The sequence below is a fragment of the Lepisosteus platostomus genome, chromosome 7, assembly GCF_059453375.1.
Source record: "Lepisosteus platostomus isolate fLepPlt1 chromosome 7, fLepPlt1.hap1, whole genome shotgun sequence".
NCBI lineage: Eukaryota > Metazoa > Chordata > Actinopteri > Semionotiformes > Lepisosteidae > Lepisosteus > Lepisosteus platostomus.
This window is the reverse complement of record NC_142617.1, coordinates 60,170,727-60,190,293: the sequence shown is the minus strand read 5'-3', so window position 1 is coordinate 60,190,293 and position 19,567 is coordinate 60,170,727. Positions and strand designations below refer to the sequence as shown.

General features: G+C 40.7%; 1 protein-coding gene across 3 annotated transcripts in view; it reads left to right on the top strand.

The window, feature by feature from the left end:
• edc3 (enhancer of mRNA decapping 3 homolog (S. cerevisiae)) overlaps nucleotides 1–18,792 on the top strand; it is a 33,621-nt gene extending 14,829 nt beyond the window's left edge. For all 3 annotated transcript variants that reach the window (XM_088641496.1, XM_088641494.1, XM_088641495.1), the window contains exons 5-7: nucleotides 4,230–4,383; nucleotides 7,318–7,535; nucleotides 10,747–18,792. In XM_088641496.1, the coding sequence (XP_088497622.1) occupies nucleotides 4,230–4,383; nucleotides 7,318–7,535; nucleotides 10,747–11,081 (707 nt within the window). In that variant the 3' untranslated portion in view covers nucleotides 11,082–18,792. The remainder of the gene's footprint in view (nucleotides 1–4,229; nucleotides 4,384–7,317; nucleotides 7,536–10,746) is intronic.
• Nucleotides 18,793–19,567: the final 775 nt, after the last annotated feature.

The window sequence follows — 19,567 nt, the reverse complement described above, 5'->3', positions numbered from 1 at the left end:
CTCTAACTGTCCTCGAGCTGTAGCCTGAAAGCCTTTCTCCCTCGTCTTCTGGAACTCAGCAGCTTTCTTTCTGGTCCTGTTGCTTTGACCCCCCCCAACCCGCCATGGTATTCTTCATGTTCCTGGTGCTAATTACGCGGGAGCTGTTGCTGAAGTACAGGCAGTTCCTTGGGTTGTTTTCTTCGAAAAGCTAAGCATGAGCTTTTGAGCAACCGCTCGTGCTTTGTGTTCAGAGCCAGGGTTAAAGCTACCTTCCCAGATTGTCAGAAAGGCCTCCGAGTGCCAGATCATCTCCTGAATTACAGCACACAATTAAGTGAGACCTACAAGAGAGCCTTGTGAAATCTCAGATTTGCACTTTCTGAGCCAAACATAATTAGACTGGCTCTAGTCCAAGCCACCACCCCCCTTGCTGTGTATTAGTTTCAGCCTGGGTTGTCTTGCACTAAAGATTGCTTCCAGCTCAGTTTATTTTACTGCTGCTGCATGCTCCCTGATAACCCAGTTTAGCAGGTTAGACCTTGCGTGTGTACTCACTAGTTACAGGGTGTGTGTGTGAGCGTACACATTCAGTGAGGGGGGCTGTGACTAAAGAATTCTCATTGTAAACACACCCGGAGGGACTGTCTAGAAGCAATTAGCACAAAGTACAACTTTTTTCTTTCTCTGTTAATTATCGGTAGGTTGCATGTCAGGGAGCAGTTGTTCCTTTGCTTATCACAAATCTCTGCATATGTGTGTGGAAGGGGATAAGTAGAGACTTTATATCTCTTTCTCACACACTGTAATGCATTGACCGCCATAGTGAGAGCACTGAAGCTCCTTCCTGTGCTAAACAGAATGCCTATTGAAGCACAGGTCATTTTCTATGCAGCCACTTCATATAGTCTCTAAGTCAATTCTTTAAATAAGTGCTTTATTTGATAATCGGAGATTCTTACACAAAAGAATCATGCTACATGGAAATTGCATTTATAGTACTGTTACATAGAATGTTTTTTTACAGATTTATATGTCCAGAATAATTGTCTAGCATTGACAATACATTTTTTTGTTTTGGGATTGTATTTGTCCAATTTGACTGTCAGATTTTTTTGTCATTCCAAAGAGACAACATGCCTTTTCAAAGTAGCACCTTTTCTGGTTTTTCCAGTTGTATCTTCACTTGCACATTAATATAGCCCCCCAGAAATCTGATTTGAAACATGAGTAGTACTTATGGACTCTTGCACACATCTGTGCACACAGGGTAGACATCATAGGCTCTGGTCCAAGCTACCTCTTTGCCACTGAGCCATGGTTGAAGATCAGTGCAGATTATCCCCTGCCGTTTGTGCTGCTGGCCTGCAGAGTATGAAGAGGTAGATGGTGGCTCATTTATCTTTTTAAGAACGTAAATAAGCTCACATGACAATTTTCTTCAGCTATCAATTCATTTTTTTCCAGAAAAAAACCTGGACTGAGTGAGCATTTAAGAATACATTTTATTGACGAACTGCCAGACGAGGCTAAATCTTAGTTTCAGTTAACTAGGTTTAATGTAAGCTATGCACATCAATCTTACAGCAAACTTTGAAGAGTGTCTCACTTTTCCAAAACACTACTTTACTTTCACTGTTTTGGAATCGCTTATTCTTAGTCACCTAGATTCAGTCCTACAACATTTGAGTCAGCATAGACAGCAAGTGTCCTTCAGATTGCATGAGTACCATCTACCTCTTCATACTCTGCAGGCCAGAAGCACATACAGCAGAGTTTAGGGCCTGATGCACTAGTGCAGCTCTCACAGGCAAACTGTCTCATACACTTATGTAGTCTGAATGTCTCTACAAAAGAGCATCAAAGGTTGATGGGTCTAGGCTTGTCCAGGAAAAGCCTGAATACAAACGAAAGTCAAACAAGTCTTCACTCTATGTGGTTTGCAGTCTCTTCAAACTACAACAATAAGTTACTCCTTTGGAATCAAATGCAGTCAAAGTTGAGCTTGTTTAATAAAGTGGAGCGTCGTCTTTGGGTTTAATAGTTACAGGAACGAATGTGTTATACTTGGGTGTTTTAGATTCCCATTTTGGTCCAAGGTTGTTTTAATAAGGTTCAAAACACTTGTGGTGCGGAAGAGTTTACGATAGAGAAAACGCAAAGAGTGCCCCTGTGGCTTGTGCAGATGAATCCTAGCGCTGTGAGCAGAGGGAGCTGGAGTTTGTGCTTGTTGGCTGATGAAACAGCGCAGTGGCAGCTTGGCTGAGCTAGAGGAGGGACTGGGGGAGGGGAACCAGGGACTGTGCTGGGAGACCTGAGTCAGAACTTGAACAGAACTGCAGGTGCAGCAGCCCTGGCAGAATAATATGAATAAATTCACATCAGATCTGGTTTCAGAGATAACAAAAATGCATTGTAGTACAGGGATCTTATTTTTTGCGATTGTTGTATGTTGTCCATTGTGATGCACTATACTTCAATTTAATACTTTAAGGTTGACCGTTTCAGCTTGCTGTATCTAAACTGAGGATATGTGCAATGTTCACTTTTAAAATGACAAATTATGATGAAAAATGTGGCTTTTATTAATGCTCCTAGGAGCTCTTGCTTACGAGAGAGTATCCTGTTTTGAATCGGGTGTCTATGAACAAGGTTCCTTTCATCAATAGTTGAAACCTGCCATTCTTTGCTTCAACTTCTGTTGCGGCTCGAGGGAGGTGCACGTCACACACAGTGTCTCTGTGACAAATATCACTGGGACATCACTGATGCCTTGCACTATAGCCTTAGATTGTAGCAGTTTTTTTTTAGTAGCTGCAGCTATACTCATTAAGCCGAATCCACAGATGCAGTTGAAGCAAGGATCTCTTAATCTCATTGACTTGACCCAACCTTAGCAGGTTCTAAGCTCCAGGTTACGGAGCTCATTTTGTGTTTAAAGTGGAGGTTTTCATTGGATGAGTTGCTTGGGAAGACTATGGCTGCTTTTGCCTTCTAACTGTAGAGGGGTCGTACTGCGATGTAATGTGATAATTTAATTGACAGCTGAGAAGTTTGACAATTTAAAAATCAAGCTGAAATATGCACGTGCTTCCATTTGACATTGGTTCAGGAAGGTGTAAAGGAGTTTGTAAAATGGTTTTCACTGGTAGTGATGGACAATGGTGACTTCACCGACTGTTAGTTTTTTGCATATGAAAAGCATGCAGTTTATTTTCATTGTATCTGGAAGCAGAGTATATCGATCAGAATTATTTCTAAAAACAAACATCTTCAAGAGATGTCTTTTTGTAATTTATAATCTCCTATATGTTAATTGGTGTTTGAAATAAGCCCATAACTGCACTTGCAGTTATACTGTACTGTATAGTAGAGGTGTTAGATTATATTTGCTCATCATCAAGCTGTTTGAAAAATGGGAATGCTGATCTCAAAGAATCTGCTGTGAAAATACAGTACAATGTCTTCTTAATGCTGTTTGAATTGATAAAACAATATAAGGCTTTATAGTTAAGTGTTACGTTTCAAAGTAATTTTTAATTTACAGTTCACTTGTAATTCACTCGTGCTGTTCGTCACTTCAAAATATATTGCTTCTCTGAAACCAGTCACTTAGTCCCACCTAGCTAATTTGGTTGCCTGTAGCAAAATTTATAGATGAATCAGTCCAAGTAACTGAAGTATAAAAGTACATGAAGTAAAGGATATTGCTTCACCCTTAAGTTGGCAAGCTTGTAAGAATCTGTTAGATGTAAGAAGACTTCTGCTAGGAGCATCTTAATACCATTATTTATAGGCTTGTTTGTTAAAACTAAAAATCAGCTGTTTAATGTGTATTACTTCATCAGCTTATACATGGTCTAAATGTAAAGCATCTGTTTAGCCTCAAACAAAGACTGGTTCAGTTCAAGGAATTTTAGTGATAAGGCAGAATTATAATTCCAAGTATTTTAAGTAAATCTAAGCATATATACTGTAAATTACAACAAAGAGGCTATTTTACTCTCAAGGGCACCAGTGTGACTTGGGTACAGTTTGCTACTGAGGTAAGAGGCACTTTATGGCACAAAGACTTGTGTGTAGAGCAGACGTCTATTTCATTATGTTGAGGATAATTCTCATGGCTCCATTTGATTTCGTTGGGCATTGTCTGTCTGGTTAGTTGCTTAAGGTATTTGACGGTCTCGGCATGTTTAACGATTTCCCAGATCATTCCTTCTTTGAGTCTCTTGTCTCGGGGTCCGTTACAGACTCCGGCCTGGTGGTGCCCAGTATCCCCTACGAGCTGCACAAGAGGCTCCTGTCGGTGGCTGAACGGCACGGCTTGTCTCTGGAGCGCAGGCTGGAGATGGCCGGTGTGTGTGCCAGTCAGATGACACTGACGCTTTTGGGTGGACCTAACAGGTAAGGAGGGCAGAGCGCACACAGCTGTTGCCAGCATTAAGGATGTGATCAGCAGGGATGATATAATTCTGCAAATGCACCCTCTAGCTGGGCTGCCTGAGACTTTACTGCGCAAATTTCGATTTTACATAAAGATCTTCTAGGGATGCCATGATAAGATATAAAATAAGGTCACTTTATTGGCCATAGACAATTTCTTGTATTAGGAACTTGTGTTTTCGCATCCCCCAGCTTGCTCTCCATGAGACACACAGACAGGGAGAGAAGCTGGGGGTCAGAGCGCAGGGTCAGCCATTGTACAGCGCCCCTGGAATAGTTGGGGTTAAGGGCCTCGCTCAGGGGCCCAACAGAGTAGGATTCCTCTGCCGGCTGGAGGATACAAACTGGCAACTTCCCGGCCACAGACTCAGATCCTGAGCCACCGAGTCACCTCACCCAATAAACCGCAAAATGATTAAAGATGTTGTGGTAAGGAGACTTTGTTATATGTGTAAAGAGCAAGCAGTGCAGCAGTTCCTTCTGCAGTAAATGCGGTGTCTCTACCACTATCCACTGGGGCTCTGTTTTAAACTTCAGTCTCACTTTGCTTTTGCGCACATGTAGTTACCTCTAATAGGCTTATCTCGTACTTTTTCACCAAAATGTGTATTTCGTAACGCAATTTCATTAGGGAAGCACAAAAGTGAATTTATCATTTTGCTGAGCAGTATGGTGTAGGGTAATGTACAGTACACATTTTTTAATGTTAATTCTCAGGAATTTACTGTATTGTTTATTTTTAAGTGTATGCTATGTTTGGTCTTTAATTATTTTAATTATAGAGTTTTAAAACATTTTTTAAGCATTTCATTCATCGTTTGTGTCCCCAGATGTTAGAGGAGTTTCTTTTTCTGCCTCCAGGACTGCAAGCTGCTGCTACATTCTCTCACTCCACTGTGATGAGCACACACTTGTTAACCATTAAAGGACAAACTCTTGGTTAGCCAGTTATTCTGCTCTCCTGTCCCTCCTGCCTCACCTGCAGACAGGGCTAGGGCAAATAAAGGAGGATGGCATAATATCCTGAATGGTAATTCTTTGTCTCCTCACACAACTAAGAAAGGGTTGCTTCTGACTTACAAAAGATTCGCGTTATGTGAAGACTTGCAGAACGGAACCCTTGCATAACCCAGGGAGTGGGTGTGTCCTGATGTCCTTTTCACTGTCTAGTCATCAAAGTGGTAACTTTATATACAGTCATGTTGCTCATCATTTGTGTGCATTATACACAACCAATTGCAGTTTTATGAAACAGCTGATTTTGGAAGCTATGTTCAGTAACATTGGTTTTAATAGAGTTTAAGCAAAAATGAGTTGCTTGTTTTGTGCAGTTGAAGTACCAGTGAGACTTGTAGCTCAGAACATACCCAGCCCAGTCTGGCACCTCCTCTGTCCTTGTACTGTTATGTGAGCCATTTTGTACCAGGTCTGTGCAAAGACCAACAGGCTGATAAAGCAAGGTTTGTTGTCTTTCCCGTCATTCACACCTATTGCTGGAGATATAAACTCAGCTGTCTGCTGCGCCTCTCCTTTTTGTAGCCATTGGCAGTACTGCATTGATCAATTAAACTGAACTTCACACCTCAGTTAAAAGCAACACAGGGCCCAGGACCATATAGAGTGAGTTACACAAAGTAATCGGATTGCAGAGGAGCAATGGTTGTTTTTTGGATAGATTACATGCTTCAGTTGCATGCTGAGATAGTGTCTTTGTGCAACCTTGAGGTTTCCCATCTTACATAGCCAATGTGTGTAAACTGCTTTCTTCTTGCTCTGCCTCATTGTAGCCTGTCCAATTAGTAGAGAGTTTAGATAGATTTGCCTTTTTCTTGATAAAAAGCTTTCTTCTTGTCTCCTGGCACTTTGTATGTTTGCATTATCAGCCAAATGTGTGCTAATGATGAAAGTATATGTGACTGTCTAGAGCCTGTTCCTGTGTGGGTGGGACATGTGCCTTGTGAACTGTAGCTGTGTAGCCAAGGCAGTCATAAAAGTTTACATCCTATAGACAGTGAATCAAGAGACGTCTGATGTCTGTGCTGCTGGTTCTGCAGCTCAGGAGGTCTTTCTGGAACCACCAAATGCCTGCAGGAGTATGTGACGGGGATGCATGATGAGCTAATTAACAGCTTTCCGATGTGGCAAATGTTTAAGAAATCGGGAAAGCTAGAAAGCAGGCATAAATCAAGAATTCCTTCATTCACATTTGGAAGTATTTTTGCAAACTTGCCAGTCTTTAAAATCTATTGTGCTGCATTAACAAGACTGTTGACATTTATTGTACACAATAGCTTAGAAAGCATTTTGACACTGCCCTCTTTTAGTGAAGTGACAGAGGACAGGTGTTGAATGTTGTTTGTCAAACTTGTTTGAAGTTGCTTTTGCTGCCAGAAATCAGGGGAAACAACTCTGACAGTTGTTGAGTGAATCCTTATGCTACCTGAGAACTAAGACAGAAATGCATGTTTGTGTCATTCACTTAAAAACAGGTGATAGCAAAATGCATCAATATTTTGTTGTCTGCATGATGAAATAAAAATTAGTTTGTGGAAAATCATCAGTTTTGCAAAAAAATACCACCCTTTTCCGTCAGCTGGCATCTTGTATCTATAGCAGGTGTAAATTGTTAGACATTATTATACAAATCATAGATCGCGCTATAGTGATTCCTGTTTTGCAAGTCTGAAGTGAATTTATGCAGAGTGGAGAAGGGAGACAGGTTCAAGTTTTTTAACAAGGAACCTTATTGACTGGTTGTGTTTTTGTTGGAAAAATAAATTTGTCAATAGCCTGTGAATCAAAATCTCTCATGGTGTGCACACAATCTGAGTCAGTTAGCTGCAGTGATATCTGATAACAGAAATCACAAGGAATCACCATACCTTTTTTTTCCAGGTTGACCCCTAAGAATGTGCACCAGCGCCCCACGGTGGCCTTACTGTGTGGCCCTCATGTTCAGGGCGCACAGGGCATCAGCTGTGGACGACACTTGGCCAACCATGAGGTCCACGTCATCTTGTTCCTGCCCAACTTTGTGAAGATGTTGGAGTCCATCACTAATGAACTCACGCTCTTTAGCAAAACAGATGGCAAGCAGGTCTCCAGTGTCAAAGGTACACAATCTGAAACTGAATCCACAATTCTTTGTCCTGTGTGCTTTTAAGCGTTTAAGATTTTGTGGATTGTCTAAATGAAAACTAATTCAGTACTGCTCAGAATACAATATTAATTTAATGAAATCATATTTCAAACTGCAGAACTTCTGTTTTGTGTTGTATTTTTAAGTCTCTTAAGCTGATATTTGTCTTTTTTTTATTCATCAATAAAATAGGATCTCTTTGAAGTATAAGCAGATGTATTTATTGTGCTCTGAAGGTAATTGTGAAAATGCATCAAACACTAAAACTGCTAAAAGGGTTTTTGTATAATGCAACACCCCCACCTGTTGGTTGTTTTTTATATTTCAGCTGGATATTTCAGCAGCTTTACAATATCTGGTTTATATGGATCCAGTTTCTCTCATGTTTCCTTGTCATCACACGTTCAGATCATATGTTTTGGTTTTTGGTGCTGAGCTTCATTGTTTGTTCATCTTAAATCAGTTTTAAAATTTATGATACCAGTCTGAAAAAATGGTTTGAATTTAAAGAGAAAGGGCCACACTCGTTCAAGGCCCCTCAGGACAATTCCGGATCACCCAGACAGCATCATGTACCTCCAGCAACCTTATTTACTGTATCTCTTGCAGTAAATGCCCAGCCATCTACATTGGAGAAACAGGAAGGAGACTCGGAGACCACTTCAGAGAACATGTTAGGGCTGTGAAGATTAAATTTTTTTCCAAGCCTATTGTTTCTCATTTAACCTCTGACGGCCATGATCACACTAATCTCTCCGTCTGTGTTCTCAAAGCTGTTTTTTCCTAACTCCAACATCCGAAAGACTACAGAAGCTAAAATTATCCTGCCACTAGGATCACACCTTTCCCCTTCTCTCAAGGACAGACTAATTTTCTTCTAAATTCTCTTTATTCATTGTAGGTTTCATTTCACACCTCTCCTCACACTACCTGATTGGCCACTGCCTGTCACCTGTTCCCACCTCCCGCCCCTCCTCTCTCCCAGTTTTTGTTCTCCTGCTTTGCTGTCTGCCCCGTCTTTCTCACACCTGAAGAAGCCTCCAGGGCCGAAACATTATGTTTTCTTTCTTCTCTTTTCAGCATTGCTTATAATAGTCTCATTGCGAAGACTGATGTTGAAAGCCTGTTGTGTCCCCGATCGTATTTGTCTGACCCCAATACATCAAAATCACTAACTATTTTCGCATCGGCTGATACCTGCTCTGTAGGTTTAAAATGGAAATTATAGTTTAATATTTATTATTTTTGAAATGTTAGTTTTAAAGGTTTCTGGAGTTTGCTGTTCTTAGTTTTGTTGGTGTAAATGAGCTTGTTTGTATTCTGTATCTGTTACTGTTGTAAGATTGTCTGTAGCTTTAAGTTTAGTAATTTTGGAGCATAAATGGTCATGTTGCACATTTTTAGTTTAGGTAGTGTACATGTCCAGGCTATTTTTTGGGGAGAAATATCTCCTGTGGAATCCCAGAACAAAATATGCTCCAATACTAGCAAGCTATTCTAGGATGCAAATGGAAATGCACCATGTGTGGATGCACTGGAAAGATGTTTGAATAATGGAGAATGTGGCATTTTGTTGCGAGAATATGCTGTGATCTTCTAATTCAGCAGCCACTGAGTCCCTGGCACAGCGCGAATCTCCTCTGTGTAATCCCCCATCACTAACAACAGCTGAGCAGTGTGTATAGCTGTGGACAGAGGTGTTTTTATGAAATAAAAGGAATTCGAATCAATGGGAACAGTGAGGAGAATGTTTCAATCGAAAACAAACACCTGTACGGAGACTACATGCCAAAGGCAGGGATTAGGAGGTTTAAAATTGCATGGGCAGTGGGAGCAGTCAATGCAGGCCACAACCACAGGCAAGGCTGAGCACAGTACAGGGGGGAGGCAGTGTCTAGCCACTTCCAGGGCTTTCTGGAGAATTCCAATAGGCCCCGAGGCCCAGGAGCCTGCTCCCCCATTGAAAAGGGGACCTTGACAATGTGGAACTCGGTTACTGGAGCTTTCGATTGTGTTGTGTGCATGAACACTAGTGAGTGTCGTACAGTGTGTTGCCTGCCTTATCCCCAGATTGCAGATCTTCCTGAGCAACCATTTGTTACAAATTAAATATGTAAGGTTAGAATGACGATTCTGCAAGATAAAGTTAAGGTTTTCACTTTAAAAGTACTTTGAACACTGTTTGTAGTTCTATCCTTGGGCAATCTATTGGGAATGAGAATTCTTATTGTCTTTTTGTAAACTTGATCAGTTTACCAACTATACTAGAATTTACATCATTGATATAATTTAAAGTAGTGGTCCTAGTACCAATTTCTTTGGTGCTTCACCAATTGTGTTCTCAATCAGAATACCTGCATTTCCCTGAATGCCTACTGAATTTAATTTTGAGAATTCCTTAGAAAAGTAACTATCAAAATACATCATATCATTCATTTACTCGGTGTGTCCATCACGGTTTGTTCAAACACTTCAGTTTGAATAAATGAGCAATTGTTTTCCATTTTTTTAAGTTAATCATGATCTGATTGCCATATAAGTGATCCTCCAATTAAAATCTAAAAATAGCTTCCATGTCCTTACACATAGAAGATGTCAGAATTACTGTTGCTATATAATTGGTTCGGTATTGTCACTCTTATGAATGGGTGATGCATTTATAGTTGTCCCTGTCTTGAGTGACTGGTGGAAGAGTTGCAACAATGGGTTCTTGTTTCCTTAATTACAACTGTTAAGGTTAATTAATCCAAGTACTTATAGAACCTGAAATATTTCTGCCTTTTCTATGCTGATCTTTAATATAGAACTTTGTCCTTCCACTGCCTGGACACGCTGTTGGGACGTTCTTCCTTAGTGACTGAAATACTTTTTAGTACATCTATTTTGTTATCTAGATGTTTTCCATTATTGTTCCAGATATATTTGGTTTCATCCTTAATGGTTCCCTCACTGCTGTTTTACTGCAAATGTTGCTTTCCATTGCATGTAACTCATTATGTCTCTTTTTTAACTGGAATGGTTATATTTCAACGTCAACATGTGGCATCTAGCTAATGTGTGTAGATTTTAAAGCTTTGAACAGTTTTTTTGCATTTTAAATGGAGTGGATTCAGTTGACCATGGCTCAGTTTTCCTTATTCCTCAGCTTTGCTTTAGGTGACGTGTGTGTGTGTGTGTCCCTGCAGATCTGCCGGACACGCCAGTGGACCTGGTGATAAACTGCCTTGACTGCCACGAGAACGCCTTCCTGAGGGACCAGCAGTGGTACCGTGCGGCTGTGGACTGGGCCAATCAGAACCGGGCCCCAGTGCTGAGCATCGATCCTCCCATGAGCGCGCAGGAGCAGGCTGTGGATGCCAAGTGGTCCCTGTCGCTGGGGCTGCCCCTGCCCCTGGCTGAGGGGGCGGGCCGGCTGTACCTGTGCGACATCGGCATCCCACGCCAGGTCTTCCACGAAGTGGGCATCAATTACCACTCGCCCTTTGGGTGCAAGTTTGTCATCCCCCTGCACAGCACCTAGCGTCCTGTCTGGCACAGCTCCGTCTCCTCCCGGAGCCAGGAGAGTTCACGCTGCCTTAGTCTACAGACTGGGATCAAACGATGGGGGCAGCAGGGTGAGGGGAGCAGATGGGTGTCTTTTTTTTCTTCTATTACCAGCCCCCCTGGTGGGCGCTGTGCTGTGGAGAAGAAAACTGTTCTGAGGATGCGGTTTTCTCATGAACTGTCTAGTTTGCACTGAATACATGAGGTGCAGCCAAAGTAAGGAAAAAGCTGTTTGTTATCTGGTTTTATAATTGACAAGAGCTAAATCTGAGGTTGATCTGTTTACAGTGCATTAGTTCAGGAAAGGTGACTGGCCAGACCTGGACAAATTTCAGAATTAGCCATGTTTAACCCTTTTGCGTTAGCGGGGAGGTTCATTGCTGTTTTTGTTATCACTGCTTTCACCTTTTAGGACATGGCTCAGCCTGATCAAATGTAAAAAGTTATTTTTCTCATGCGAGTCTTGTTGAGATTTCCTTTTTTTCCCTGAACCATGAGTTGATAATTTGTAGAAATACATGAGGTTCTGTACCAGTGCAGAAGTTTTTTCCTATTAAGAATGTCAAATAAAATCAAAAGTCATCATGAAAAGATCAAATGAGAAAAGTGTGTGATGTGACCAAGTACTGAAGATTTCAGTTTGGCATGTTCCACCCATTCTGGAGTTCTGCCACCCTGTTGGCACCGTTTCAATGTTTCTGCAAGCTTGTTCTGTAATAAAAACATTTGTACGTCTTAGTCTGTATTTTCAGAAGACTAAAACTTTCTTATAGTAGGATTTCAATTTAATCCCACCAGATGTGAGTATTACTCTGTGATCCCACAGTAAATGTCGAGTTGGGTTCTTGAAACGTTTTTTACATTTTCTTGGGTGCATTACAAAAAATACTGTTTAATATTAAAAATGTTCTGCTTTAGAAATGTGTAATATTTAGTTGATAGTGTATTTGCATCCTCATTCAGGTATTTGCGAAAGAATTTGAGGATGAAAATAAGCAGTTTTACATATGATCTGTAGCTAGGTGAAGAAGCCTCTTAATTTTATAAATTGTGTAGTGTTAGTGTTTTATTGTTTTTTAGTTAACAGGAGTGAATTAAATGCTTAAAGTGTGAATCTGTTTTGTTTCCTGCATATTTGTCCTGTTCTCACAGACATTAAGAAATGACTACTTTCACTTCAGAAGTGATAGGAAAGATCCACATTGTTGAGTGTCGAGGTCAAAGTATTGAAGTAGCCCCTCAGGGAGTTTGGCTGTGAACCAGTTGACATTTTATGGTCATTAATATTATGTACAGATATACATACTTTGCATTCAACATTCATAAACAACATTGCATCATGTTTAATATGCAAATAAATGCAGAGAGATTAAAGACCCTGGTTAAATGAAGCATTTAATATTTGAGATAAAGTTAAACTTATTTGCATTTTTAACAGAAGAACTAAGATTCTTGCAAGTATACAAGTGTAATGAAAATGTTTTGGGAATGCAACAGGCAGGTTTTCTAGATATTTCAAGGGCAATAGAAGTCCTGCTTTTTTGAAGTCTCTGCTGGAGCAAAACAGGCCACTGTATCATACAATGTGACCTATTGTGGATCTGTGATTGTCATGTGGTATGCTTTTTCTACAAATATCAAATGCTAGCTTTTGTAGAAAACCTCTTTTTTACTATGACTGTATCATACTCAGCCTTACAAGCCAGTGTTAATTGGCTGCATTGTTCAGTTAATGTTTTAAAGGTGTTATAGGGAAACAAGCGTATGTGCCTGGGCTTGGTAGGTGGGAGTCCTAAGCCTTCAGTTCTTGTCGGCTATTAAGTGCACAATGAAATGGTTATAGTAGTTCAGGTGGGTAGCTGCATCAGCATGCGTAGGCTGCAAAGGAACAAGTAATAGGTTTATTCCATGCTGAAAAAAGAAGAAAGAAAACAACATTTCGGCCGTGGAGCCTTCTTCAGGTGTGGGAAAGACAGAGCAGTAAGCAAAGGTAATGTAGTGGGAGAGAGGAGGAGCAAGGGCCAGGAGCTCTGTTGCAAGGGAAAGTGCCTGGTGTGGATGGTTGCTGAGGGCGGTCAAGGGAGCTGTGAACAAGAAGGATACGCAGATTAGGGGGTCGGCGATATGAGATGATGGGGTGGTCAGAAAAGAGGGCACAATGGAGGGATCATCAGTTGTCAGGAATAGTCCTGGGGATAGGAAGTGTGTTGGGGTGGTAGGGAAGCACCAAAGGAATGAAATTGTTACGGCAGGAGTTCCTGCTCAAGTTGATGGTCCGAGGGGTGTTTTTGGCTCGGGCAAGGGCCCTGTCAATAACACTGTTAGGGTATCCTCTGTTGATGAAAAAGGAGTACATTTTGAGGGCTTGTTTCTGGGAAAACTCTGAAAAAGGGAGAGAGTTTTTAGCATGTTTGGGGTGAAATGAGCTATACAGGAGATAGCTGTGTGAATCCGTGGGTTTGTACTAGACTGAAGTGGAGAGTCGGGGGTAGTTGATGTCTAGAAATGGAAGAGTAGTGGGCGATATGTTAACTATATTTGAGGGACGGGTGGAAGTTGGTGAAATGATGCAGAAAGTGCTCAAGCTGGTCGTTAGAGCATGTGGCAGCACCGACGCAGCCATCAATGTAACGCTTGTAGAGGTCAGAGACATAGCCAGTGTAGGAAGTGAAGAAGAGTTCTTCTACCCAGCCTACAAAAATATTGGCATAGCTGGGTCCCATTCTGGTGCCCATGGTAACTCCCTAACTTACCTGTTGGTAAAAAAGGTTATTGAATGAGAATGTATGAAATGGTTATGTTGTAGTAAAACATTTTTTTTAGCCCCCACCTCCTGTTCTTCAAATGCTTGCTTTATAATTAGAAAGTTAAAAATGAAGAGTGCTTTAGTCTGACCAGATCAGATTTTAAAAAGCTAGTGTTCTGACAATTGGCTTGTCCTTCAGTGCTGTATATTGTTTTGAAAACTGGCTTATTGGTGCTTGCTCAAGTTCAGGAAAAGAACTGCCAACATCTAAAATAAAGCATATCTTGGTGAAATGTTTTAGTACCCAAAACCAGAAGATTTATAGCAATTTGGTTGGTTTTATAAAAACTGTAGTGAAGCTATGGTTAACTTGGGCTTCTTTTACAGTATTTGATTTTATTCTAATGCGCATGGTATACAGTTCACACCACATTCAAACAGAGAATCCTTACTGTGCTGGGAAACGTAGTCATTTTTTTATTTGAGATTTTGTTTTTACCTAAAGGTGCTTAAATGAAAGAAGTACCAATAAAGCTCTTTCCTCTGCGTTTGCAGCTTACTGTCAATTTAATAGCATCAGAGAGCCCATCATATTTTCATGAAGTAGCAGAAGCACTTGAAGGAAAGAATCTTTGTTTTTTGAGAAGCGCTTGTTTTTCTGCACTGTTTGGAAATTAATGCTAAAACCAAAAGAGGCCGTGGCTGTACTATAATGTAAAGTTTTAACATTCATTTCTTTTGTGGTAGCTCTATTGCATCTGCTGCACGAGATTGAGTCTCTAACTCAACTAAAACATCCGGATGATGAGTAGTTAAATCACACCATTTATTCCAGGAAAATGTTCACTTAGTTAAGTTCTGGAATAGAAATGTGTATTGTTACTTGCCCTGGCAAAGGACCTCTGCTAAGCAAATAAACTATTTTATATTCCTCTGTTTGGGAATAAATCACAGGTTGGAATGGTGTTCATTTCTTGCATGAAAGGACTCCGTCATATTTCAAAAGCAGAGGAAAACGCATCTTTGTTTCAGGTTTTGCTTTCCTCTGTAGTGTAAATACCATGTTCTGCTTCTGTGAGGTGTGGAGGCTCATGACTGCAGCTTGCTCAGGGAGGGTCTTAGACTTACTGCAGTAACTAACTTTAATTACTTGCCAGTTTGAATTTGCTTGGATTCATGTTGGTACGCTGTAGATTTTTCTTTTGGTTGTATTTTGATAAGGAATATTCAACCGTTATCTCTTCTGTATGCTGTGCATATGTAAAGTTAGACAGTGACTGGGGGAATATCCCGATTTTCTGACAGATGTGTCTGTAAAAATAAGACTCGCCTTCATCTCAGAAACGGTTGTCATAGGAACATCTACATGACGTTTGTACATATTACTGTGTTTATATGCATTATTATGATTCCCAGTAATCATACAACTTGTTGGTCAGGGGTTTCAGGATGTCCTTGCTAAGATTAGTTTTAGCAGGTCATCTTGTATTTCCTTTCTAAGTTAAAGATGTTTGATCTGGGACAATTTATTCTGTTTCCAGTCACTTCAAATGATTTTTCATAGACTTTTTATGTATTTTTTTACTTCTAATTGGGTTTTAAAAAAGTGTTTTTAGTTGACAGCAAATGAAACAAGTCTTGGATGTTATAATTAAGTTAATATTTAAAAGCAAAATGCTTCTTCGGCATCCCATGAGGGGGCTTTTGTCCTTATCCATGGAAACCATTTTTACAAAATGTGGACCACATGCTTAGATCAAGCTTTGCTGTTTAATGTTGAAAAATGTCTCCCTGAGGCTTTTGCAGGCCTCACATCCTCAAGCAAACGAGCAGCAGCTTCTACTAAAGGGGAGAGATTTCCATTCAGATGTTTTTAAATCAAATAAATGTTCTTTGTGAATGTTAAGATTTATCGGTCTGGGGTTCCCACCTCAGAGATGTGGTGTAGTTTAGTGGAAGTATTTTCTGTAAAATGCATAGTTTTTCACATCTCACCAGGTCTTACACAGATGCTCATGGAGGAGCAGATTTTAGTACCAAAGGTGCAGATATTCTGTGACAATTCCCACAATTCAAAGTGTTTGGGGGTGCCTATTATAGGGCTGTACTCTTTGAAACTGCCATCCCAGCACCTGAACTGAAATGTAATGTGTACTTTATTCTGCCCTTCTAGTACGTGTTTGATCAGTTATTAATTGACTGCTTCCTCAGAGCTGATGTGGGCATCCTGTTGAGTCTGAGGACAGAGCTCAGGATGAGGGGGGTCACTGATTTATTGCTGTTTTCCCTTTGAGATGTTGAGCTGTTTCTCCACTCTGCACCTCGTTTTCACAGCCCCCTGAGAGGAGCAGTGATGAGAATGCTGAAAGAGCCAGCCCTTGGTCTGTCATTGTGCCATACCCTTTCTGGGGACTTGTGCTGGGTTTGTGCTTATTTTTAGGTTGTACTGTAGTTTGATTAATACCAAATGGCCTTATTAATGTTCAGGAAAGAATCAGATTGTTTGCTGATCTTGTAGTTCTTAAGTTACTTATGGGTTTTCCTGCAGCTGTGACAGATTCTGTTGTTCTGGTACAGTCCGGCTTGTGTTGTATACAGTACCAGCACTGCTCTCAGGCTGAGCAGGTTGGTGACTCTCAGTTCTTTGACAGCTGCTGAGTGCACTGTTAAAATGTATTTTTTGCTGAAAGTTTTACTTTGAACAGGTTTTGCTAGTGTGGAACATAAAGTTTAAATAAACGTTTGAATTATGAGTGCTATATGAGCATTTAAATGATGGAGCTTGTATAAAGGCTGACAAGGTATTTCTTTTGTTCACTTATTCATACCCTGCAAACTTCAGCAAAACAAAAGTGGCAAAACATGTCCCTACTCTAACCAGGGCGATTCCAAGAGTGTGGAAACCCACAAGGGGCACGAAGGGAAGTCCTACAGGCTTTATTGGCAGACCCTGAATCAAGAAGGTACTCTAAAACCCCATTACCTGCTAGCATCCTGCACACCTTTAAAATGCCAAAGAAAAGACTAATTTCACCCATGTGAGAATGCAAAATTCTTAACCTTTGCCAGGTACCCGATAATATACTTCACACTGTGGCTGTTTAAAAGGATTAGAGGCTGTATAGTGGCCTCTAGATCCTGTTGCAATGGATCTAGTGACAGATCCATTGTAACTGCTCCACTTTCAAGTGGCTTGCTATAACATGGCTCTGTAATGGTATTACCGAAACCATGTTGGGAAAATAGTCGTTCCTGCTTTCTGTTCGTATTAAAGTTACCAATGGGCTTGTGGCAATTGGACATTTAAACCTGCATCAGACTGGTGGTGAGTCTTTACCTTAGAACAGAAAAGGAATTGTGGAAGCTTGTGAGACGGCAGTATATTGTCTTAGTAGCAGGACCTCCTTCCTGTTTTGGGATATCCACTAGAAGTCGTCCTTTCTCTCAGTGTTGAGGGGGAAATGTCAGATTGATCCACAGTGGTGAGGAGGCAGGAGTATGTCCATCTCTGCTGCATGCTGTTTTTATTGTGGTCTTGAGGAAAATCAAGAGCACTAGGTAACTAATGCATTATTTCCTAATTTTCAATGGAAACCTCAATTATTTTTCACCAAATGTGGAGGAAAAAAAAGTCGAGAATATCTCGGTGTACTAAGTAGTGCAAAATAGTGTACCTGCCTGTCTGCACTATTAAGCATGTGAACTGTATCAAGTTTCAGATGTTCTTAGGTCACTTTTTTATTTTTACTTGTACTGCATCATAAACTTGGGTTTAAACGCACAGATGTTTTAACTTCTCAGTATGATAAATCTGTAGTGAGAGATGGTGTAGTTTTTTTTTATCTCATCACTGTAGGAATGTGTTCCTGTGTATATTGTATTTCCTTTTTGTTGTGTATATATGCAGTGTGCCCAGGAATTTATACAGTAGGTGTGTACACTTGAGGTAGGTGGCGTCAGTGACAAACACAAATCTGACACACCCCGGCGCTGTGCACTTCAGCCTCTCCTCCACACTGCACTAAGAGCAGAGCAACTCCTGGGTCCCCTGGGTCTGTTTTCCTCATGTTACTGTATAACGAAAACTTGTATTTAGCTTATATGATGGATAATTAAAATGTAACCTCCCACTGTGGGGGTATTGGTTTGGGTCCAGGGCTTGCAATACCAAGATTGTGGGCTCAAATTGCTACTGGGAGACTGCCCTTGTTCCCTTGATCTCGTATTTCTCTCGTGGTTGCTCTACAAGCGACATTTTGTTCTGAAATGATGTCTGGTTAAACGATTATTGTTATTATCCTCTATGTGCTCGCTCTGCAGAGCACAGGAGTTTCTGCAGTACCAGCAGCCCCTTCTGCGTAGTCCACATTGCCGCTGGGTTTGGAGGCAGGGAAATCACATGCTGTTTGAAGTTATAATTATCAAAATATTTGGGAAAAATATGGGAAAACTTTAATATCTCAATTTTTTTTTTGGTACAATGGCAACTTGCAGTATGTTGAAAAAAGAATCACATCTGTCTAGCTGTGCCAATAATAATTCTGAATAATTTTAAGTTTAAATGTGGTCCTGCCTAAAATGACATCTTGCTGAAAATAAGTTACATTACAAAATTTATCCACCAGATGGCTCCAAAAATTCACAACACCTGTGTCGTTTTAGCTGCATTTCCTTTCCTGCCATTGAGGCCCATAGTGACCTCATTGGTGAGCTGGACAGCGGACTCTTCTGAAACCTCAGGCAGCATCTGTGGGGTTGATGTCTCTGTAGTGATGGTAAAATAGGGTGTCTGAAGCAGAATTTCGATTTTTGCAAAGGACGGGATGGGTGACTGTCCCACTGACCTTCAGGCAGGCAGTCAGTCTGTTTGAGAAATCATTGTATAACACTTCTGCATCGTTGTGAACAATAAAGAACATTAAAGCATTGCAAAAATATAGAAGCCTTATGTTTTTTTTTTATTAAGTATTCTTTTGGATTTTGTTTAGTAGTTTTGTCCAGCATCCGTAGATGAAAAGGTGAGAGAAGGTAAGTGAAGGTGATGCATGCTTTTGTAGTTGGTACTTGATAAATTCCCATTGAACATTAAATGATTGCACATGGGAAGCAGAGGAGCAGACATTCAGTTTTTAAACTGATGTTTCTTCTGGTGTCTTTTAGTGTTCTATTTTTCAAGACAGAATTACTCCATCATTTGTTTATTCTTTAGTAGGTCCAGATTGACCTACTGGTATTGCCAGTGATGTTGAGCTTGAAGAAAATCAGATCCGAAATAAGATGATTTAGCCATCTCAATTGTAAACTGTGCTATATTATTTTAATTTATATTGCTAATGGACAGATAAAGCATGTGCCACTTTAACCCCTCTTGGAGCGGAGCAGTGGCTCTGTGGCTAAGGATCTGCGCCTGTGGCTGGAAGGTTGCCGGTTCATATCTCGTGGCCAGCAGAGGAATCCTACTCCGATGGGCCTCTGAGCAAGTCCCTTAACCCCAACTGCTCCAGGGGCACCGTATAAATGGCTGACCCTGCGCTCTGACCCCCAGCTTCTGTCTGTGAGTCTCCTGGAGAGCAAGTTGGGGTCTGCGAAAGACAAATTCCTAATACAAGAAATTGTATATGGCTAATAAAGTCATCTTATCTGTATTAATACCATTGGCTGAACTACAGCTGTTTGCCTTTCCATTGTAGGATTGAACTGCAGATCAGATTACGGGC